This window comes from Enhydra lutris, unplaced genomic scaffold, assembly GCF_002288905.1.
Source record: "Enhydra lutris kenyoni isolate GAN:26980312 unplaced genomic scaffold, ASM228890v2 scaffoldscaffold28, whole genome shotgun sequence".
In the NCBI taxonomy this organism is placed as follows: Eukaryota; Metazoa; Chordata; class Mammalia; order Carnivora; family Mustelidae; genus Enhydra; species Enhydra lutris.
Genome location: NW_019154112.1, coordinates 4,221,231 through 4,245,092, shown reverse-complemented (window position 1 = coordinate 4,245,092; position 23,862 = coordinate 4,221,231). Strand labels below are relative to the sequence as shown.

Sequence of the window (23,862 nt, the reverse complement as noted above, 5' to 3'; positions counted from 1 at the left end):
ATGCAGGGAGCCCAGGGACAGGACAGCACAGCCTGGGCACCCCCGTCAGCCCCCAGGCACACGGCACCTACTCACCGGGGCACAAAGGAGTCAGTTTTCTGCAGCGTAGTGGGGTCCAGCTCAAAGAGGGAGGCGATGTCATTGCCATGGGGCACAGCCACCAGGCGGTACTTGATCTTCTCTCCAGCGTTCCGGCGACCTACACGACTCTGGGCACCCTGGGATGAGGACCCCAGCTCAGGCAGAAGTCCCTCCCTGCTCTCAGGCCTCCCCAAAACCATTTGGGATCCCACCCGAGAGGCCTTTTCCCTCCAGCTCACCTCCCAGGATTTCCTGGCCAACCCCCACGGACCCTCCCCACTACAGGCCCTGGAGCCCTACTGTGGTCCTCACCATTCCTGCTGCCTTGGGATCACAGGCCTCACCCTTGTAGCTGGGGTTCTCCTGGACAGACACAAAGGATGGGCGCAGCTACTGGATATGGAGCTACGCTCACATGACCCCCACCCAAAACAAGGTCCACATAGGGCCCTATGTCAGGGCAGACGGTCCCCCACCCTCCTGGAGGTGCCCACCCCAGCGCTAAAGCCCAAGTCACTCCTGAGGAAGCCACCAATGAGAGCCCCCAGGCCCCGCCCTTCTTGCCCTTTTCATGGACCCACAGATGAGAACACACACACACACACACACACACACACACACACACGCAAACACCCCAGTATACACAAGCCTGCATATTATGGACAGACATACATGTGGACTGTAAGTCATATGAGGGATGGGAACCTGGCTTGCTGGTGACTCCCCAGTGCCCAGAGGAGCTCCTGGCACAGAGCAGAGGCGCAGTAATATTCAACGGACTTATTTGCAGTCATGCACTTATTTGATAGTATTTGTTAAATGCAAGGGTGCTGCTAAGCCAGGGTCCACAGACACGTGTGTCCATGCATGCAGACGTGCGCCCGACTCCCAGGCTCACACGCGCCCACGTGCCCACACAGCCCGAGCTCCCAGGCGCCCTCTCCCCCCCTGCTCACCTCAGCAGCCAGGTAGTTGCCCGTGGCCAGGTGTTTGAAGCGGTACAGGCCATTCCAGTGGCCAGCTCCTCCACGGCAGGGGTCGTGGTGGACCACCTTGGGGGGTGGGCACACGGGTGAGGCAAGGAAGAGAGACTGGTGGCCAGGGAGGGGTACTCAGACCCCAGGGAGGCCTGGAGAGCTCTGGGTAAGTGGCACCCGGACCCCCACCCCGGGCTCTACACGTCCTACCCTCCAGGGTGATGGGGGGAGAAGGGGCGGGGCCCACAGCTGGCGAGGAGGGCTGGGTCCTGGGTAAGAGGCAAGCTCTGACCTCCACCTCCCAGAGGGCATTGGAGCTGGTGGCCGAGGTGGCAGACTGGCGCAGTGTGGTACGCAGAAACACCTGCAGCTTGCCCTTGTACTCGTCGCATGTCAGGAACTTCTCCTGCTCTGCATGGAACAGCCGCACCACATCTCCCTGCAGCCATGGGCCATGGGCTCAGGATGGACCAGGACCTCCCTGGGGGCCAGCCCCCCCTTCCCCACCCCACCTCAGATGTGGGCGCAGCTGGCACGGCCCCTTGTGCTCCTTGCAGAGCCAGCAAGCAAAGGGGTGGACGTGGGCCGAGACCCCCCAGAGGGTGGCCAGGGCCAGGGGGTGGACCCTCAGCCAGGCACTCTGTCCAGACCCCAAACTGAGACCCTCCAGATGACTAGGGCAGGGCATGCTCTTATCTAGAAGCTTCCCCAGCTTCTTATGTCAAGCCCACCGTTGATTGTCTCCTTCCCTGATTTGTAACTCTAGGGACCCCACCTGACTTCTAAGGGCCAATCTCGAGTCACCCTCTCTATTAAGGCTGGAGGGATATCACCTCCTGGGGTCCCCCCAGACCCATGGCTGCACCTCCCTAGGTGAATATGGTTAATTCTTGCCCATTTCTTCTGCTCCCATGGGCCTGAAACAGCTGGAATGCAGAGACTGTGGCCTATTCATCTCCAGAGCTCTGGACACAGAGATCAAGTCTGGACCCTGGTTCTGCTTCCCAAGCTGTGTGACCTTGGATAAATCCCTTAAGATCTCTGAGCCTCGGTTTCCTCTCGTGCAAAATGGGGATATTAGGACCTCCTTGCAGAAATTGCGAGGGCCATGATTTTTGTACAATGAAGTAACCCTGCCCATTTCTCACGTGCCGGCTGCCGCGTGAGCTCTTTACAGGGACTTCCTTACCCCATCCTCACCCAAACTGCCTGGGTACCTATATCATTATCCTCATTCTACAGGTGGAGAGACTCAGGCAGAGAAGGTCAGTAAGTGTCCTGCCGAGGGTCACACAGCTAGTGGCAAAGGGGACATGAACCCGTGGTGCAGCTTCAGAACCCTCATCTTTCCACCACACTTCCTCCGGCAGCGGGTCTGCAACCGGCAGGCTCTCGGGGCATGGCTGCCACCCCTGTTCCTGTCCCTAATGACATTCTCTGGCTTCCCTACCCGGCACCCAGCTGTGCGCGTGAACGCACCAGCGAGCGAACGGGTGAAGATACACAGATTAAACCCGTTACTTTGGCAGAACCTCAGGACTTCTGTATGCACACAGTACAGGGCGAGAGCCAAAAACGGGATGGGCTCTGTGAACTCGAATCTCACTTCTAGGCTGCCTGACCTCCAACATCCAAGCCGTGACTGGTTCACCGAAACCATGGGGTTCAGCCCAGTGATGCTTCACTGTCTAAAGGCCACACACAGATTTGGGGGCGGGAATGTGTAATCAGAGAAGGCTTCCGGGAAGAGGTGGCGCACAGGCTGAGGCTTGGTTGATATGTGGATGATGTGCAGGCTTAAGGGAGGGAGAGAAAGGCCTTTGGGCGACTGCCTTGGGCTCAGGTCATGATCCTGGAGTCCTGGGATTGAGTCCCGCATGGGGCTCTCTGCTCAGTGGGGAGTCTGCTTCTCCTTCTGACCCTCCCCCTCTCTTGCTCCTCTCTCTCTCAAATAAAAAATCTTTAAATAATAATCTTTTAAAAAAATAAAAAAGAAAGAAAGAAAAAAGAAAGTTATTTGGACAGAGCATGGGTAGAGGGGGGAGGGGGAGGAGCTGAACCCCTCGGCACCTGCCAACCCCTATGCCCCAGCACCCATGCTAGCAGGTCTGGAACCAGGGCACAGGCCCTGACTCAGCAACCTCAGGCCCTTGCCTAAGAGGGCACAGGGCAAAGGGCAGGGTGCCTAGCCTGGATCCACAGAGCCAGCGTTGGGGAGGGGACAGGGTGCTCAAAGGATCTGGGCCCCATGGTGAGGGGATGGGGACCCCTAGTCCTCTGGCACACCCTTAGCAAGAGAAAAAAAGAGGCTAGCAGGGACCCAGAAAGGATGCAGAGGGAGGCTCTGAGTCCAGAGACAGAGAAGGGGTGGTCCAGCTTGTGGGGGAAGCGGGGGTTTGGGGTGCTGTGGGGTGGAGAAAGGCTGAAGAGGGTGCAAAGCCAGAGAAGGGGGTGCATAGAGGCGGAGAGTCAGACGAGGAGCAGAGCTGGGCAGGGGGAGGTGGGAGAAGGGGGCCCCTGGCAGGTGGCAGCGGGGGGGGGGGAGGTGGGGGCGGCAGTTCTTACCCCTTTCAACACCTCCTCCAGGTGGTCTCGGAACTGCATGAACAGGTTGATCTTCCAGCTGGTGTTGCAGTTCACGGAGTTGACCTGGGGAAGGGCAGAGAGAACGCTGACGCCAGGTGGACCCCCGGCGGGGGGAGACTGGGGCGCGGAAAGGCCCGGGGTGAGGGGGTGAGGGGCGGACCAGCCCAGCTCCCGTCAGAGCACAAAGAGGAGGTGCCATCTCTCAACCAGGTCCACCCCCCACCCTGAGGTCCCAGCCCAGCTGCCCTGGGGCTGCCGGCCTGGCGGGTGGAGAATGGGGCAGAGGAGCGGCAGCAGGCCAGGCAGGACTGGAGGCCGAGAGCAGGGTGAGGAGGGGATGTCTATGCCCTCAGGGCCCCCCCCAGCCACTCACCTCCTTGCAGCCCACGTTGTCACTGAGCTCGTAACTGCTGGCATGCAGAGGCTGCCCGGCATTGACAGGGTTCAGGATCACCTTGTCCCCCACCACTACCTATGGGCACGGGAGGAACAGGGGGCAGGTGGGAAGGGCATCTCTCTGATCTCAGTCTGCCCCTCTAAGAAATGGGCACGACCTCCCCCAGTCCCCCATCGGAGGCCCCATAGAAACCCCTCTGGAGCTGCGGCCTGCATCTCCCACCCGGCCCCTCCAGCCCTGGCCGGTCCTTACGTTGTCCCCATTGCTCCGCAGCTTCCAGAAGGGCTGGATGAAGAGCCAGGAGCCTTCATTGCCTGTTGCATCCAGCGTCACGCGCATGGCGTTCTTCTCCAGCAGCGCTGGCAGCCGCTTGTTCACGGTCAGGTACTTGTTGCTCTTCATATGCAGGAGCTGGGGCCAGGCAGGGTGCAAGTGAGGGTGCTGGGCCCCGGGAGGCCAGCCCCGCAGGGAGGGGGGACTCTTGGGACCCAGTGGACACTGGTCACAGCTGGACACACATAGCGTGTCAGATACACAGACGTAAACACCCAAACTGAGACACATGCAGCCACGCACACGAACACACACCCCCCCCCCATCAGGCACCTGGGTGATCACAAAAGAAGCCAGCATTTCTAAACACTCTCTTGTGTGTGTTCATGTAATCTTACAACGACCAAAAGGGAAGTGCTATCACCGGCCTGATTTTACAGATGGGGAAACAGAGGCACTGGGAAGTTAAGGAACTTGCCCCCGAGGTCCCAGAGCCAAAACTGGAACTCAGAGTCCAGCATCCGCACTGGTGACCGGTGAGCCGAGAAGCCACCCATGGGCACAGCTCCTCAGGCCATGCAGTAGGAGGCACGGTATGCAGTCCCAGAGACAGTGCCGGGGCCACCTGCTGGGGACACAGCCCACCCCCCTGCTGCCCCAGGGCACGTCAGCTGCCAGCCACCCCAACACTGGCCCAGCGTCTCCAGAGGGCAATGCGGTCTCACCTGGATCACGCTGCCGTACTTCACCACGTCCCCGTGCACCTTCTTGTTCTCTGTGTCGTTCTGCTTCTGCTCCATCTGGGCTGCATGCTGCATGGACACATGCAGAGGTGGACAGCAGGCTCAGAAGCCTGCTCTTACGGGGCCACATCCCCGACCCGCACACGCATGTGTGCACGGACGCACATAAACACAAACACACCAGGCACAGCTCCTGGCACTGTACCCAAAGTGACCACCCAGAGACCATTTGGCCCATTCCCTCCCTCTGTTGAGAAGGGACGAATCCTCAGAGTGTGGAGGGGCAGCCTGAAGTCAGACAGCAGGAGGCCCAGGGGAACTGAATCCCGATCCCCTGCCCCCTCCCCCCACCTCCTCTGGAGGGGATAGGCCAACAGGCCTGGGAGCTCCCTATGCCCTCAGACAACCTAAGCTGTACCTCACTGCCCCCATTTTAGCAGAGTCCCGATGCCCTCAACACGGGACACCTGCCCCAGCCCAAACCCTGACAGATGCACCCAGTGCTCCTTCCTCCTCCACCTCCTCCTCCACCCCTCTCTTCCGTGACCCTCCCTCCCAAAACTGTATGTGCTCCTAGCCACTGCCTCCAGGGACCCCCCACTATTGGACCACATCCAGCTCTGACAGATCCAACCCCAGTGGCCCTCAGGATTTGGTTGGCTTCCCACTAAGGACCCTTTTTAGGCACTTCTGTAACTTTAGCCAGGAAGCTGCCTAAGGATAGACTGACTCTATCTCCTCCATCAGATTGGGGGTTTCTGGAGACAGGGCTCTGTCTCCTCCATCAGGCTGGCATTCCCTGAAAGCACTGGCCCCTCCGTACTTTGCTTCTCCTCAGCCCCACTCTCCAGGCCTCATGACTGAGGCGGGGGCAAGGGTGGCTGTGAGGGAAACTGGCCGTGTACCATGTGACTTCCCACAAACCTATAGTGTGTGACGACATGACTCTGTGTGTGTGCTTGCGTGTGTGCGTGCGTTTGTGTGCGTGTCTGCGTGCATGCACACGCACATGGAAATGCCCTATACCCAGGCCAGATCCCCAGTTCAGCTGCAGGAAGGATGCCGGTGACAGCCCCCAACCCAGGAAGAAAGATGGGATATTTATGACAGAGCTCTGGCAGCCCACCCCTCAACGCCCTCTTTCCATCCCAGTTCACAGCTGTGGGGTGACGCCCATGCTTCCCCATTTCACACCCACCTCCTCAGGGAAGGGGCCACAGGGAAGCAAGTCTCCATGACAGTGAGGGGTGCACCAGGCCTGAGGAAGGACCTCAGAAACAGGCTGTGAAGCTGCTGACCACAGCCAAAGCCTCCTATTTGCTTCTTCATGGGGACTGGGCTCGGGGCCCTGAGAGTCTGTCCAGACAGCACTGCCTAGGATGTCCACTGAGCCACTGCCCCCAAGAGACCCATGAGCAACCACCAAGCCCTTCCATGACGCACTATCCATGTGTCCAACGAGCCCAAGGTGGGTCAGAGACCTGTGGGCCATTCGGGGCCTAACACAAAGTCTCTGGATGAGCATGGATAGCCCAGCCCACTCTAAGGGCCCCAGGATCCAAATCTATAAAATGAGGGAGGCGGTTAAGATTGGTTGTCAAGTCAGGTTCCCTGGAGCCACTATCACCAGGATCTAATGGTAACTTCCCGTACAGCTGTACAGGTTGTTCACTGCACCACGCTGTCCAGCTGAAGGGCTGGGTGGGAGCTGAAATCTAGTCCACCTTTCACTCACTGACCCATGTGCCCTAGAGAGAGGGCCACGCCAGCCTCCTTCAAACTGGCACAAAGGGTCATACAGACAAGTGGATCACTGGGAAGGCACACTACTTCCCCTCTCTCACCGCATTCGCACCCACGCATACCACTCTCTTGCATGCTGGGCTTCTGGACTCAGCCACTGGTCCCCTTTGTCTCTGATGAACAGCACCCACCCCCCGACATCCACGTATGCCTGGCTCCCTGAAGCGAACACACAGGTGCTCTGCTGCGCACAAACCCACCTGCAACTTCTGGAGCAACACCACGTCAGCGATCTTCTCCTTGTCCTGCTTGGTCTGCTTGGCCTTCCAGTACTGCTTCTGAGCCGAGTAGCGGTTCATGGGACACACCTTGAAGAGGCAGTCTGTGGGAGAGCGGGCAAGGGTGGGGGGAGATCAATTCATGCGGGGCTTGGCCTGCCACCCGGCCCCCAAATCCTACCTCCGCTCTCCCCATCCCTCCCCACCCTCCTGCCCCACTAGGGCAGAGAGGTAGTGGTTGGAAGAACCCCAAAGAACGTGGAGAAGGCGCGAGGGCAGGATCTCACTTGGGAGGCAGACACATGCCCTCCTCCCTGTGGCAGATTTGGAAGGCCTTGAGTCCCAACCCCATGCCCATTCTGTGCCCACTTTTGTGGCTGACAGCCAATACCTACATCCTTCTCTGACTCACTGCCATCTTGCCCACAGATGCCTGGGAAGTTATATCCCACTGCATCCCCGACACCCCCCCCCCGCCCCCTCCAAGAGCAGCTCACTCTGAGCTGCTGACACAGAATCATCGGGCCTCTGGAGGTGACCTGTGTGTGGGGCTGGTCATTCCCCAGCTCCCTGCAGCATCGCCCTGAAACCACATCCTTGCCTGGGACTTCCCTGGCCCTAAATGAGCAAGGCTCCCTCACTCTCTCCTCCTGAGACCCCTCCTCCATAGGCTCTGCTTCCAGGGAACTAGACCTAAGACCAAGCCACTCAAGATTCCATGAACACGTTCACTCTTGCGATTTTTATTTTCGAAAGCAGACAAAACACCTATGATTTTCGCAAGCCCAAACTCCAGAGAGGGAGCCGATGTTTCTACTCATCTGAAAGAAGCAGGAGGCGGAAAATCCTATTCTGAAGTGCGGCAGGAGGGGATGGAGGATTATGGGTCATGGTCAAGTGATGGCTCAGTGGCTGGGCTGGGTTGCCAATGGCATGGGTTACACTCCGAGGCAGTGAGTTCCCCATCACAAGAGGGAATCACAGCCTGGACAAGGGACTGGCCTCTAAGATGCTCTCATGCTACAGGCTGGGCCTCCATGACTGCATAGTCTCCAGCGGCATGGCGCCCAGGAGCTGGGGTGGCTGTGCTGGAGCTCCCCTCCTTCAAGTCCTTTTCATCTGCCCTCCAAAGGAAGGCTAGGTGCCCACTGTGGTCAAGGCCGGTCATCCAGCCCCCAGAAACTAAAAAGCAAAACTGGGTGCTCCTGGGTGGCTCAGTCAGTGAAGCGCCTGCCTTCAGCTCAGGTCATGATTTCAGGGTCCCGGGATCGAGCCCCACATTGGGCTCTCTGCTCAGCGAGGAGTCTGCTTCTCCCTCTCCCTCTGACCCTCCTCCCCACTTGTGCCCTCTCTCTCTCTCTCTCTGTCTCAAATAAATCTTTAAAAAGAAGAAGCAGAAGCAGCAGCAAAACTGGATTTTCTAACTAGCCCATGAGCATGCAGCCCCCTGGTGTCATCCGGAAGAGAGACAGTTCAGAGAAGACAGAACTTCCTTAAAGGGAGAGGGGGAAACAGCAGTTCTATAAGTGGATAGAGTCACCAAGGCCTGCCCTGCCTGGCCCACCTTGACACCACCAGCAGGAGTGGGCACTGCTTCTAGAAATAAGCACTCAGTTTGTTGGACAGAGTAGGTCTTTACAAGGATCTGCTTAGCCCTCAAGAAGCAACTCAGGTGTCACCTCCTCCAAGAAGTCTTACTGCTTCTTCAGGCTGGGCTGGAGCTCTCAGGGCTCCCCAGACCCCCCGCTTACCACACCGATCTCACTGCCTTGTTAGAAGCCACCAGTTCCCAGCCAAAGTCAGAGCAGTGACCCAAGCCAGGGATTGTCTGCCAAAGTGGGAGGAGGAGGTGGTCCCGAGAGAGGTAACAGCTGGCATTTAGTGGGCAGGGCAGGGATGCTGGACATCGGCACCATAAAGATCGTCCAGCACAACTCCTGCCGAGAACATTCTGCCACACACTTGTGGGTGGACTGCTGCGGGCAGTGCTCTGGGCCCAGAGTGGCACACAGAAACACAAAGGATTTTTTGCCTGGTTTCAGCAATCAGTGAATTTTTCAGGAATGCAACTCAGATATAAGCTGAAGGAATCTGTGTTATCCTTTGTGTTGTTCAACCTTTACCAGGAGTTTTTTTCCCTTTTTTTTTTTTTTTTTTTTGGCTTTTTCAGAGAATGCATCACTCCTGGCCATGCCAGATGCTTGCATTTGTGGCTGCCCTTGTCATGATTCACAGGCAAGCTCTGACTGCGTCCTTGGGCCTTCTAGTTGTGCCCGACATCGACTTCTAAAGCGCCTATTACTTCATTAGAAATCGCTTTCCTTTTACGTCTCTTTTTGCTCACACTTAGGACATTATATTGGCCTCATTCCCTGCCCCCCACCAGCTCCAGGCTCCCTCAGACCTTGGCCCTGCCCCCCCCCATTTTATATGACATAAATATAGATATGCATCGGTTGTATTACTTTTGAATTCCACTTAAGAATATCAAAGCATGCTCTGGTTCTGACAGGCTCATGTGCAGGTGGGCAGGGCCACGTGGAGCTCATCCCCTTGTCGCCGGCGCCTAGCCGGGGGATCAGCAAATACCTGCCAGATGAACGCATGAATCTAGAAAGGACTCTTTCATGCAGATGAGATGGGACCTGAATTTATAGCCGAGAAGAGAGGAAAGGGATGAGGCACTGCAAGTGGAAGGACAAGAGGGCGCCACGTGGAGGGAGCAGTGAAGTGATAGCAGCCAGTCACTTTGGGTCTGGCGAGCTGGGACAGGAGGGGCCAGGCCAGGACCCTGAACCTGAGTGAGCCTGGAGCCCACAGGCCTTGGCGATCATGAACTCTCTAGTCTCCCTACACCTCCACTCTTCCCCCTTCCCCCACCACTCCCAATCCAGAAAGGAGAACAGAAGGAAAGAGAGAGGTGGCCCCAGGTCGCCCTAGAGCAGAGGTTCTCAAGCTTTTCTGAACTGACTCCCCGAGGAAAGATATTTTTGGATCACCATTTCATGAAACAACATGGGGGGCTTCCACCCCTGGTAAGCGGGGCAGGCTCTGACGGGGCTGAGAACTGTGGTTATAATATCTTTTGGACCAACCCAACCAGAAAACAACTAACACAACTGGATTTTTCAAATGGGTATTATTTTAAGACTTCTGAAAGAGCTGACAAACTAGCAAAGAATTATTGGGCCTGAGGAGAGGATCAAAGGGAAGTCAGAAAGCTATAGAGACACCCAAGTTTTCACGCTGAGAATAGTCACCGATTCCAGAAAACAGGCTTTTTATGTGGATGGCTTCATCAGGGGAAGGGGGTGGGGTGCAGAAATCCAAACCCAGGCCCATGGAAGGTAGGAGTCTAACAGGAGCCACTCCGCTCAATAAGCTGGGACTCCAAAGGGCTACACTCCCAAGTGAAGGCTGAACCCGAAACAGAACAGCTCCTTCCAGGAACTAGAACCCTGTTGGAATCCCCTGGATGGTTCAGGAAACCCCAAATCTGAGCCTGGCCTCGGGCAGCCTTGGACAAGTGGAGCCCCAGGAGTCTGGTAATAGGATATGCAAACCCGCTCTGGAGGAAGGTACCTCCCTCCTGGTCTACAACCACTTGTACCAAATTCTTCAAATGCAATGGCCAGCATACAGTCAAAGCCAGCCAGGAACTCTCGAGAACTAGCTGTCGTGAGAGAGAACCAACCCACCAAACAGACAGTAGAAACAGACTCGAAGAGACTCCAGACACAGACGTCGGTAGAACAGATATGCCTACTCTGCTTAAATCCACAAAAGCCCGAGGATCCCCACAGAGAAGAGGAAACTGTAAAGAGTAACATCACAGACTGAAAAAGAACCAAATGGAATCTCTAGAAATAAGAAAGCTTCAACAACCGCATTTAAAACTCATTGAACGGGCACCTGGGTGGCTCAGGGGGTTAAGCCTCTGCCTTCAGCCCAGGTCATGATCTCAGGGTCTTGGAATCAAGTCCCTCATTGGGCTCTCTGCTCGGCAGGGAGCCTGCTTCCTCCTCTCTCTCTCTGCCTGCCTCTCTGCCTATTTGTGATCTCTCTCTGTCAAATAAATAAATAAAATCTTTTTAAACAAAATAAATAAATAAAACTCATCGAATGCCTTTAACAAGAAGGAAGGAGCTGAAGGAAGAATGAATGAAACAGGAACAACCCCTACTATCATGATGCATTCGGATTCCATTGTGTCCAGGTCTTTAAAGGATGGTGGCGACCCCTAAAGGGACTTCGCACAGCCACAAATGGGTCAGAGCCTGTGTCTGAATGAATCACTGCTCCGGAGTGTCCCAGGAGGGGGAAGGAAGCCAGACGTGATCTCTCCCTGCTCCTGACTCTTCTGTCTTTGTCTTGGAAATGGACTCCCTAGCACTTGTCAAACTTTTCTTTTTCTCTCTCACACAGATCGTCCCTTAGAGCCTGGTCCATAGTGCATGTCGGGAAATGCTTGTTGAATGAATAAATGACTTGAGTCCTCTCCAATATCTGTGGCACACCTCCAGGCTTTTACGGGGCTGTTGGCCTAAAGGCAGCACTGTCAGAACCCCAGAAGGGGCTGGAAAGTTTCTTCTCCCCAAACCCCAGGGCAGGAGAGCAGGATGGGAGGAAGAAGGATGGAGGGTGACCAAGAGACCGGGCTCACACAGGAACAGCAGCAGCAAAGGCCAAGAGAAAAGTCTGGGTCTGGGGAGGTTTCCAACAGTCAGGACAGTGTGTGTTGGGGGACAGGCACTCATGGCTGAGGGGGTCCAGAGCCTGTGGGGCGGCAGACAAGAGGATATTCACATAGTAAACAAAGTCCAGCGACATTCCCTGAAACTAAAGTTCCTAACAGTTCAAAAAGCCACTGCCACTGGGGAGCTATAAAAAACACAAAGTCCTGGGGCACCAGGGTGGCTCAGTCGGCTCAGGTCATGATCTCAGGGTCGTGAGATCGAGCCCCCGGTGAGGCTCCATGCTCAGCAGGGGTGGGAGGGTCTGCTTGAGATGCTCTCTCCCTCTCCCTGTCCCCCTCCCCAACGCCTTGAGTTCTTTCTCTTTAAAATAAATTAATTAATTCAATCTTTAAAAAAAAAATATACAAACTCCTAGGTTCCACATCAATCCAGCAGGCTGGAGCAAGGCCGGGCGAGGTGGGGGGGGGCGGGTGGGGGATATGCATATATAAAGGCACCCTGAACCCTAAATAGTTCTGCCGCTCCAACAAGGTTGAAAAGCACCAGTGCCCAGGACTGGAGGTGAGAACGCAGCACAGGAATAAAATTCTACAGCCACGGTAATGTCGAAGCTCTGTGTAAATCATGTAAACATCTGCTTCTAACTATTTTCAACATTTAGACTCTACCTACTGAACAAAACATAAAAGACTTCATTGTGGTTCCAGAAGAGAAGGCAAGGTTATTCGGTCTTGATGTAAAACTGAATGTGCGTCTGGCAGCAGAGGGAAGGGGCGTGGGGCAGTGCAGGGGCTGCTGGCCTGCTGGGGAAACCAAGGTGGAACCATGCCCCTCTCCCCGGGGTTTATAGCAGGTGACAACGGAGAATCGAGACAGGCTGCCCTCGGGAGGACAGGGCAGAGGAAGCGGAAGAGTGGCCCAGGGGAGCTGAATTCTCCTGGAATAAGCAACACAGGGCGACACCTGGGAGCAAACAGTAGAAACAATGAAGAGCTTGAAGGGACCGCCTTCTCCTATGACATTGATCTCATCTCCACCGGCTCCCTCCAGCGGGCAACCTCGAAGCTGGCCTAACCTTCCGGGAGCACACCTGCGTTTGTTCAAAATGTCAAGGGACAAGGGTCTTCGCTGCAGCACTGTCTGGAAAGATGGAGATTAGGAAGAGCTCAAGTGTCCATCAGAGGGGACTGGTTAAATACATTCCAACCGATCCAAATAATGGAATGTTCTGCAGCCGTAAAAGGGAGAGGTCAGAAATTCCCACACGTGCTATATGTGAGTAAACTTTGAGGCCATTATGCTAAGTGAGAGAAGCCAGTCACAAAAGGACAAATACTGAATGACTGCACTCGTGTGGGTACTTAGAATAGTACATTGATCGAGGTGAAAGTAGCATGGTGGTTGGGGAGCGGGGCAGCGGTGGTAACTATTCAACGGGTTTAGAGTTTCAGTGTTGTAGGAAGACGAAAGTTCCACGGCTGGATGGTGGCGGTAGCTTCCTATCGGTGACAATGTGCTTAAAGCCACTGAACCATATACCTAAAAATGGTTAAAGATGGGAAACTTTGTGTTAGAGATCTTTACCACAGTTTAAAGATAAATAAATATTTCCTAAATGTTTCAAAGCAGCTAAGTTGTAGAAACACTATTTTCACACAGTTGTCCAGGACACAGAACAAAAATAGTGTCTAAATGAAAAAAACAAAAACAAAACAGAGTTCAAGATCTCTATATGCTAATATGAAAAAGTCTCCAGTAGGATCTGTAGTAAGATTTATAAAGTCAAAACAAAACAAAAAACAGAAGAATGTATATAGAATGCTACCTTTGTGTAAGACAAGGGGGAGGGACCCCGAATATATGTTTGTATTTGCAAACCCTGGAGGATGCATAAGGAACTCAGGAAAGTGGTCTCCTGAAGGGATGATCATAGAGGAGGGGAGTGGGGGGACCAGGCAGGTGGGAGCAGACCCTGTCCACCTATCTGTACAATGTTTTGATATTTTAATCATATGAATAAATTACCTAGTCTGTTTTTCTATATGGTTGCCCCCAGGAAGAAGGGACAGAAGGTCCAAGAGAGTGAGGTGGGACACCACGGCTTTCACCTTGAACCTCAAGTCTGTATTTGCATTACTTTTATAAAACGGGGTGGGGAGGGGATGAGAACAAAATTTTAAGGGGCCAATAAACATAGAAAAGACGCTCCATCTCACTAGTCCTCAGAGGAATGCAAATTAAAACCACAGTGAGATGCCATTTCACACCCAGCAGGCTGGAAGATATTTAAGTGGGATAGACCCAAGTGTGGCAAGAATGCAGGTGGAGGGGCGCCTGGGTGGCTCAGTGGGTTAAAGCCTCTGCCTTCGGCTCAGGTCATGATCCCAGGGTCCTGGGATCGAGCCCCACATCGGGCTCTCTGCTCAGCAGGGAGCCTGCTTCCCCTCCTCTCTCTCTGCCTGCCTCTGCCTACTTGTGATTTCTGTCTGTCAGATAAATAAATAAAATCTTAAAAAAAAAAAAGAATGCAGGTGGAAGCGGTGGGGGGGGCGCACCCACAGTCTGTGGGGGGTGAGCACGCACAGCCCCATGGGAAGGCTCAGAAGAGCTTCCTTGCAGCAGGATTCCCCCTCCCTGGGAACACACCCAGGAAACTCTTGCCCGGAGCCCAAGGACGTGGATGGGACCGCTCACCACAGCATGGCTGGCATCGGCCAGAAGCTGGAGATGACCTAAGTGGCCATCGGTGGGAGAACAGATAGAAGGCTTGCTGCTTATTCACCCAATGGAATATCGCATAGCAGTTGACGAGATGAACTAGACCCACGTGTCAATGTGCAGAAATCTCACAAATGGTGCAGGATGGAAAATGTGCAGAAAGATTTTAATATACGGGGTTATAAAAACAGGAAATAATACCCTATATCACTTGTGAATGTAGCCCTGTGGATTAATAGCAAAAGTATAAGAAAAGGCTCCTGAAATATACACAAATTTCTGATGAGGATTTGCCTCTGGAGAGGGAGGGAGAGGAAAAGGATCAGGGAGAAGACCTGGAGGGCTTCAGCTACAGGCATAAGAGGCTTTAAAAAAGACAGGGTCTGGTGGCGCCTGGGTGACTCGGTCAGTTGAGCATCTGACTCTTGACTTTGGCTCAGGTCGTGATCTCAGGGTAGTGGGATGTGGGACTGAGCCCCACATCAGGCTCTGGGCTCAGCGCAGGGTCAGCTGGAGATGGTCTCCCTCTCCCTCCCCCTCTGCTCCTCCCCATGCCTGCACCTGCAGGCTCTCTATCTCTCACTAAGGGAAATTAAAAAAATCTTTTTTTAAAAAATGACAAGGTTTGAAATGAACATGGCAAAAAGGATTTTGACAGAGTTCTCTTTACTTCTGTGTAGAGTTGAAGTATGTCTTAATCATAACAAAAAAATAAATACATAAATGGGGCTTGGAAGGCGGGGCAGGTAGAGCAGAAGCATAGGCTTGGGAGAGGTGAGGGCACCCAGTCATATAAATACAGGGAGGGCACCTGATCGGCCTCCTTCCCTGGCACTGCCCCTCCCCCACACTAGTCTGGCCCCTGCATACACTCCTGGGGTCGTTGTAGCTGGGAGTAAGGTAGACTGGGAGGCGAAAGCTGTCCAAGCCCTTCACTGGGTTTCCCTGGGCTCCATATGGAAGAGAAGATAGAAAAAGGGCTCATGGGAGGGAACATGCCCAGACCCCAGGGCCTGACCAACAGCTCACAACTCAGAGCAGCCATAACCCCAAGATTCCTATGGTGAAGCAGAGGTTAGAGATGGTGGGCTGGACTGGGTTACCCCACGCATTGGGGAACCAGTAGCCTGGGCCTCCCCAGGCCCTGCACACTCTGGAAAGAATTCCCAGAACATGTCAGGGCTTGGAATGGCCTTAGAAGATGGCTAGAGCTGAAATCACAAACGAGAAGCCAATCAGGGGCTTATAGGTTGGCTGGGAGCATCCCCGGGCTTTGCCAGCTCAGCCTGGGGGTCTCCAGAGGCAGCAGGTGAGAACAACCAAGCTGCAGGGGAGAGAGGGAGAGACCAGGGTTCGGAGCAATAGCTTGGCCCACCCAAGGATGGCAGGACAGCACTTGGGGGGCCTTAGGACACGGCCATCCCTGCCAACTTCTAGCCCACTTCTAACATGCCTCCCACGGCCACCGTGCCCTTGCCGGGACCTCCTTCCAGTGCCAGGGTATTTACAGGAGAGAACCGGGACTCCCAGGTGGGAAGCCAAGCTCTGCTTTTCTTTTTCTCCTCTGCCTCAAAATGAAGAAGTTTGAGGCCATGTCTCTTTGTCCCAAATTCTAATACTCCGGCTGTACCCACCAGCCCCTGGGCTGCACAGAGACCTCATCCTGTCCCAGAAGGTCGGCTCTTCTCAGGTCCAAATAGGGCCCCAGGGAGTTCAGAGGGGCCTCTTCCTGCCTCCCCCAGACACCACAGGCCAGGACCTGGGGCAAAGAGGGCAGGGAGCAGGCTGGAAGCTCTCTGAGTTGGCTGGGCGCAGGAAGGCCCCTCCCTTAGCAGCCTCATAGCTCTCCTACTTCGGGCTCCAGGAGAGGCCCAGGCGCCATCTCCGCCTTCAGGACCCGGGGAGCAGTCAGACCTGGGCCAACAAGCAGGGGGCCCGCACGAGTGCCCTGAAACCCCTAAAGCCTGGGCCCAATGCCTTGGAGGCTGGGTCCGACTGAGGGACTCTGGGACGGGTCACATCAACGGGAACTAGAGCAGCCAGGCTTGAGAGAGGTGGCAGGGGTGGGAGGAAGCCTGAGGAGGGGCCGATGCCCACATTTATTCCTCAGCTGTGTAGCAGGCCCCCACTCTGAGGCAGACACCACACAGAAAACAGTGAACAAAACAACCAGAATGGAGGTGCGAGAGGCAGCGGGGCCTGATGGCAGGGCTGAGGGGTCCACAGTGGTAAGGGAGGGAAGTCCAGGGGCAAGGCCCGACCTAAGACCCCCAAGCAGAGCCCGTAACAGAAGCAGAACAACAGGTGTGGGGCCCCTCTGCGGGCTGGGGGGGCCCCCCTCCATCTCCTCCACCCTCCCATGGATGGGCAAGGCCCCAGCAGACTGACAAAGGCCGGGGATGCCACAGGATTATCTTAAACCCCGCTTCCCTCCCAGCATCCCCCCTCAAGGACAATCCCGGCTAATCTCTCCCCAGAGGAGCAGCCCTGTGGGCAGACAAGGCGGCAGCTGCCTGGCATGTTCCTGCCTGCTCCCACCCTGCCCACCACACCCGGGATCTATCTGATTGTCTGTCTCAGCCTCGCAGGGCATCACAACAATAACACCATGCCTTGGCTGGGCACAGTGACAGCGGGAGAGCATTTAATTCCCTGGGCGCCCCTGGGCCTGCAGGGTGGGGCTGAGGGGCCCCCCCTTGCCCAAGGCCCCTCAGCAGAGCCAGGCCAGGGCTCCACCAACTCTCCTAGGGATGGAGTCATCCACGGCCTGGGCCTGGGGACACACTGGGACGGGGATCACGGGTTCTAATCCCCTCACCACCCCTACGGAAGCACATGGAAGAGCTCTCCCCCACACCCCTGGGACCTCCCAAAGCCTGAGGAAATTCTCCCTCCCCGCTCCCTCCGAAAATGCCCCATTGTGCAGACAGAGAAGGCCTTGTGGCTGGTGGGGAGTTGTGGGGGTGAACGGCTCCCAGCCAAAAGTGGGTGTGCCCCTGAGAAGTGGGGTGCAGCCCCCAGAAAATGAAGGCAGAGGCCGTCTGTGCCAAGATGGCAGTGGAAGCCAATGGGGGGGTTCCCACCGACAGCAATGTGAGGACTGCCAGGGCAGTCTGACCCGGCCCGTGGGCACTGGACGGGGTCAAATGGGTTCTGTCCCTGGTCCAGGACTCCGCAGCCTGGGAGGAAGGCTGGTGTGGAGGTGGGGGTCTTACCTCGGAACTTCTTAGGCGGGTTGTCCAGGTCCCCCGCCGCAGGCTCCACCACACAGCGGTCATCCACCAACCTGGGGGAAAAGGTAGCCCAGTCAGGGGGAGGGAAGAGACCATCTCCCCAGGTGTCCCTCCCTAGGGGCAAGGGATTCAGGGCACCAGGGAGGCCTCCCCAAAAACCCCTCTCCATCACTGTCCAACTCCCAACCCCTCAAGTCTTTCCCTTTCCTGGCACCACTGTTAAAACAGATGGGGGAGTCCTAGGAAAAGCCCAGAGACACACCCAACCCACCCCCAACCCCCACCCTCTGCCGGACTAAGGGAGCTAAAGCTGTCTTGTGAGGGGGTCTGCCTCCAGTCTGGGCTCCCACGCACTGCGGATATAAGTCTCATGAAAGCCCTGAGACCCTGCTGCCCAGACCTGAAAGGGCAGTGGGCAATGCAGAAAGGAAAGGGAAGAGGACTAAGAGAAACAGAGACAAAGTCAGAGAGACTTAGAGAGGGTGGAGGGGAGACACAGAGAGAGCAAAAGAGAAAGATAAACAGACAGAAAAATAAGTAGGATACAAACAGAGGCACAGAAAGACTGGAGACAGGTGGACAGATGGGAGAAGCTTATGAAACACCAAACTAGGGGGACCATCCTTTGGTCTCAAAGACCAGACAACAAACCTAACCCCTTCTCAACCCCAGTCAGGCCCCATTCCACACCCTCCTTTTTGAACTACCCTAGGGCCCCAAATCCCTCCTCTTAAGCCACAACTGGAATTAATCCTGAATCTCTGGAGGACAACCACCCACTGACCCATTCAGCCATCCACCCACCCAGCCACCTATCCATCCATCCATCGGTCATGATCCCAGGGTCCTGGGATCGAGCCCCACATCGGGCTCTCTGCTCAGCAGGGAGCCTGCTTCCCCTCCTCTCTCTCTGCCTGCCTCTGCCTACTTGTGATTTCTGTCTGTCAGATAAATAAATAAAATCTTAAAAAAAAAAAAGAATGCAGGTGGAAGCGGTGGGGGGGGCGCACCCACAGTCTGTGGGGGGTGAGCACGCACAGCCCCATGGGAAGGCTCAGAAGAGCTTCCTTGCAGCAGGATTCCCCCTCCCTGGGAACACACCCAGGAAACTCTTGCCCGGAGCCCAAGGACGTGGATGGGACCGCTCACCACAGCATGGCTGGCATCGGCCAGAAGCTGGAGATGACCTAAGTGGCCATCGGTGGGAGAACAGATAGAAGGCTTGCTGCTTATTCACCCAATGGAATATCGCATAGCAGTTGACGAGATGAACTAGACCCACGTGTCAATGTGCAGAAATCTCACAAATGGTGCAGGATGGAAAATGTGCAGAAAGATTTTAATATACGGGGTTATAAAAACAGGAAATAATACCCTATATCACTTGTGAATGTAGCCCTGTGGATTAATAGCAAAAGTATAAGAAAAGGCTCCTGAAATATACACAAATTTCTGATGAGGATTTGCCTCTGGAGAGGGAGGGAGAGGAAAAGGATCAGGGAGAAGACCTGGAGGGCTTCAGCTACAGGCATAAGAGGCTTTAAAAAAGACAGGGTCTGGTGGCGCCTGGGTGACTCGGTCAGTTGAGCATCTGACTCTTGACTTTGGCTCAGGTCGTGATCTCAGGGTAGTGGGATGTGGGACTGAGCCCCACATCAGGCTCTGGGCTCAGCGCAGGGTCAGCTGGAGATGGTCTCCCTCTCCCTCCCCCTCTGCTCCTCCCCATGCCTGCACCTGCAGGCTCTCTATCTCTCACTAAGGGAAATTAAAAAAATCTTTTTTTAAAAAATGACAAGGTTTGAAATGAACATGGCAAAAAGGATTTTGACAGAGTTCTCTTTACTTCTGTGTAGAGTTGAAGTATGTCTTAATCATAACAAAAAAATAAATACATAAATGGGGCTTGGAAGGCGGGGCAGGTAGAGCAGAAGCATAGGCTTGGGAGAGGTGAGGGCACCCAGTCATATAAATACAGGGAGGGCACCTGATCGGCCTCCTTCCCTGGCACTGCCCCTCCCCCACACTAGTCTGGCCCCTGCATACACTCCTGGGGTCGTTGTAGCTGGGAGTAAGGTAGACTGGGAGGCGAAAGCTGTCCAAGCCCTTCACTGGGTTTCCCTGGGCTCCATATGGAAGAGAAGATAGAAAAAGGGCTCATGGGAGGGAACATGCCCAGACCCCAGGGCCTGACCAACAGCTCACAACTCAGAGCAGCCATAACCCCAAGATTCCTATGGTGAAGCAGAGGTTAGAGATGGTGGGCTGGACTGGGTTACCCCACGCATTGGGGAACCAGTAGCCTGGGCCTCCCCAGGCCCTGCACACTCTGGAAAGAATTCCCAGAACATGTCAGGGCTTGGAATGGCCTTAGAAGATGGCTAGAGCTGAAATCACAAACGAGAAGCCAATCAGGGGCTTATAGGTTGGCTGGGAGCATCCCCGGGCTTTGCCAGCTCAGCCTGGGGGTCTCCAGAGGCAGCAGGTGAGAACAACCAAGCTGCAGGGGAGAGAGGGAGAGACCAGGGTTCGGAGCAATAGCTTGGCCCACCCAAGGATGGCAGGACAGCACTTGGGGGGCCTTAGGACACGGCCATCCCTGCCAACTTCTAGCCCACTTCTAACATGCCTCCCACGGCCACCGTGCCCTTGCCGGGACCTCCTTCCAGTGCCAGGGTATTTACAGGAGAGAACCGGGACTCCCAGGTGGGAAGCCAAGCTCTGCTTTTCTTTTTCTCCTCTGCCTCAAAATGAAGAAGTTTGAGGCCATGTCTCTTTGTCCCAAATTCTAATACTCCGGCTGTACCCACCAGCCCCTGGGCTGCACAGAGACCTCATCCTGTCCCAGAAGGTCGGCTCTTCTCAGGTCCAAATAGGGCCCCAGGGAGTTCAGAGGGGCCTCTTCCTGCCTCCCCCAGACACCACAGGCCAGGACCTGGGGCAAAGAGGGCAGGGAGCAGGCTGGAAGCTCTCTGAGTTGGCTGGGCGCAGGAAGGCCCCTCCCTTAGCAGCCTCATAGCTCTCCTACTTCGGGCTCCAGGAGAGGCCCAGGCGCCATCTCCGCCTTCAGGACCCGGGGAGCAGTCAGACCTGGGCCAACAAGCAGGGGGCCCGCACGAGTGCCCTGAAACCCCTAAAGCCTGGGCCCAATGCCTTGGAGGCTGGGTCCGACTGAGGGACTCTGGGACGGGTCACATCAACGGGAACTAGAGCAGCCAGGCTTGAGAGAGGTGGCAGGGGTGGGAGGAAGCCTGAGGAGGGGCCGATGCCCACATTTATTCCTCAGCTGTGTAGCAGGCCCCCACTCTGAGGCAGACACCACACAGAAAACAGTGAACAAAACAACCAGAATGGAGGTGCGAGAGGCAGCGGGGCCTGATGGCAGGGCTGAGGGGTCCACAGTGGTAAGGGAGGGAAGTCCAGGGGCAAGGCCCGACCTAAGACCCCCAAGCAGAGCCCGTAACAGAAGCAGAACAACAGGTGTGGGGCCCCTCTGCGGGCTGGGGGGGCCCCCCTCCATCTCCTCCACCCTCCCATGGATGGGCAAGGCCCCAGCAGACTGACAAAGGCCGGGGATGCCACAGGATTATCTTAAACCCCGCTTCCCTCCCAGCATCCCCCCTCAAGGACAATCCCGGCTAATCTCTCCCCAGAGGAGCAGCCCTGTGGGCAGACAAGGCGGCAGCTGCCTGGCATGTTCCTGCCTGCTCCCACCCTGCCCACCACACCCGGGATCTATCTGATTGTCTGTCTCAGCCTCGCAGGGCATCACAACAATAACACCATGCCTTGGCTGGGCACAGTGACAGCGGGAGAGCATTTAATTCCCTGGGCGCCCCTGGGCCTGCAGGGTGGGGCTGAGGGGCCCCCCTTGCCCAAGGCCCCTCAGCAGAGCCAGGCCAGGGCTCCACCAACTCTCCTAGGGATGGAGTCATCCACGGCCTGGGCCTGGGGACACACTGGGACGGGGATCACGGGTTCTAATCCCCTCACCACCCCTACGGAAGCACATGGAAGAGCTCTCCCCCACACCCCTGGGACCTCCCAAAGCCTGAGGAAATTCTCCCTCCCCGCTCCCTCCGAAAATGCCCCATTGTGCAGACAGAGAAGGCCTTGTGGCTGGTGGGGAGTTGTGGGGGTGAACGGCTCCCAGCCAAAAGTGGGTGTGCCCCTGAGAAGTGGGGTGCAGCCCCCAGAAAATGAAGGCAGAGGCCGTCTGTGCCAAGATGGCAGTGGAAGCCAATGGGGGGGTTCCCACCGACAGCAATGTGAGGACTGCCAGGGCAGTCTGACCCGGCCCGTGGGCACTGGACGGGGTCAAATGGGTTCTGTCCCTGGTCCAGGACTCCGCAGCCTGGGAGGAAGGCTGGTGTGGAGGTGGGGGTCTTACCTCGGAACTTCTTAGGCGGGTTGTCCAGGTCCCCCGCCGCAGGCTCCACCACACAGCGGTCATCCACCAACCTGGGGGAAAAGGTAGCCCAGTCAGGGGGAGGGAAGAGACCATCTCCCCAGGTGTCCCTCCCTAGGGGCAAGGGATTCAGGGCACCAGGGAGGCCTCCCCAAAAACCCCTCTCCATCACTGTCCAACTCCCAACCCCTCAAGTCTTTCCCTTTCCTGGCACCACTGTTAAAACAGATGGGGGAGTCCTAGGAAAAGCCCAGAGACACACCCAACCCACCCCCAACCCCCACCCTCTGCCGGACTAAGGGAGCTAAAGCTGTCTTGTGAGGGGGTCTGCCTCCAGTCTGGGCTCCCACGCACTGCGGATATAAGTCTCATGAAAGCCCTGAGACCCTGCTGCCCAGACCTGAAAGGGCAGTGGGCAATGCAGAAAGGAAAGGGAAGAGGACTAAGAGAAACAGAGACAAAGTCAGAGAGACTTAGAGAGGGTGGAGGGGAGACACAGAGAGAGCAAAAGAGAAAGATAAACAGACAGAAAAATAAGTAGGATACAAACAGAGGCACAGAAAGACTGGAGACAGGTGGACAGATGGGAGAAGCTTATGAAACACCAAACTAGGGGGACCATCCTTTGGTCTCAAAGACCAGACAACAAACCTAACCCCTTCTCAACCCCAGTCAGGCCCCATTCCACACCCTCCTTTTTGAACTACCCTAGGGCCCCAAATCCCTCCTCTTAAGCCACAACTGGAATTAATCCTGAATCTCTGGAGGACAACCACCCACTGACCCATTCAGCCATCCACCCACCCAGCCACCTATCCATCCATCCATCCATCCACCCACTCACCCACCCATCCATCCATCCACCCACTCATCTATCCATCTACCCATCCATCCATTCATCCACCCACTCACCCACCCATCCATCCATCCACCCACTCATCTATCCATCTACCCATCCATCCATTCATCCATCTACCCACCGTCCATCCAGCCACCAATCCATCCATCCATCCATCCATTCCCGCATTTAAGTCTTTAATGCCATCCCAGGCGCTAGGATACCGTGATGATCATCCACCCTTTCAGAGGCCAAGTCTATCTCAGCACTTCACAGCTGTTCCCTCTGAATTCTCACCAACTTCCCCACAGGGTCTAGTCATTAACACCATTTTTTACAGAAGAGGAAACTAAGTTTGAAGGTGAGATAATTTGCCTGAAGTCACAGAGCTAATTCCAAAACCCCCTCCTCCCCTCCTTGGTTTGGCTAACAAGGTCTTTTGTGATCTGACCTCTACCCACTCCCCAGCTAGCCTCACAACTTCCTGCACAAACCATGCTAAACCCCGCATTGTTCCAAGGTCCCTGGAGCTCTCATCCCTACCGAGGTGACTACCTCTGCAGTGGCAGTCCGTGATGCCCTTCATGCCCAGCCCACCCTGGCTCCCCATCAAGACCCAAGCCTAGCAGACCTCATTTATTCTTTGGCCCTCAGCCCCTCTCTCTACTCTATGAAACCTCCCCTGGCCAGTGCCCTCCCTCCCACTGGGCCCCCTTCCCCCGTGTTCCCACAGCACTTGGTCCTGGCCTCTCCTGCTGCCGTGTCTCTTCCTACTGCCACTATTTGCCATATCTACACTCTGGGTTCCTTGAGGACAGGCCGCTGTTTTTTCCCTGGGCACCACCAGCACTTAGCTCCATGTGATCCATCAGAATAACAAAAGCAAGCAGGAT

General features: G+C 55.6%; 1 protein-coding gene across 1 annotated transcript in view; it reads right to left on the bottom strand.

The window, feature by feature from the left end:
* The window catches only part of LOC111152507 (inositol 1,4,5-trisphosphate receptor type 3), a 70,371-nt gene that overhangs the window by 32,931 nt on the left and 13,578 nt on the right, over positions 1-23,862 (bottom strand). Inside the window, exons 2-11 of the mRNA XM_022510983.1 lie at positions 22,114-22,184; positions 7,061-7,182; positions 5,040-5,126; positions 4,294-4,452; positions 4,018-4,116; positions 3,624-3,707; positions 1,351-1,497; positions 1,038-1,133; positions 394-444; positions 76-218 (exon numbers count right to left, since the gene is read on the bottom strand). Of these exons, the coding sequence (XP_022366691.1) occupies positions 76-218; positions 394-444; positions 1,038-1,133; positions 1,351-1,497; positions 3,624-3,707; positions 4,018-4,116; positions 4,294-4,452; positions 5,040-5,126; positions 7,061-7,182; positions 22,114-22,184 (1,059 nt within the window). The remainder of the gene's footprint in view (positions 1-75; positions 219-393; positions 445-1,037; positions 1,134-1,350; positions 1,498-3,623; positions 3,708-4,017; positions 4,117-4,293; positions 4,453-5,039; positions 5,127-7,060; positions 7,183-22,113; positions 22,185-23,862) is intronic.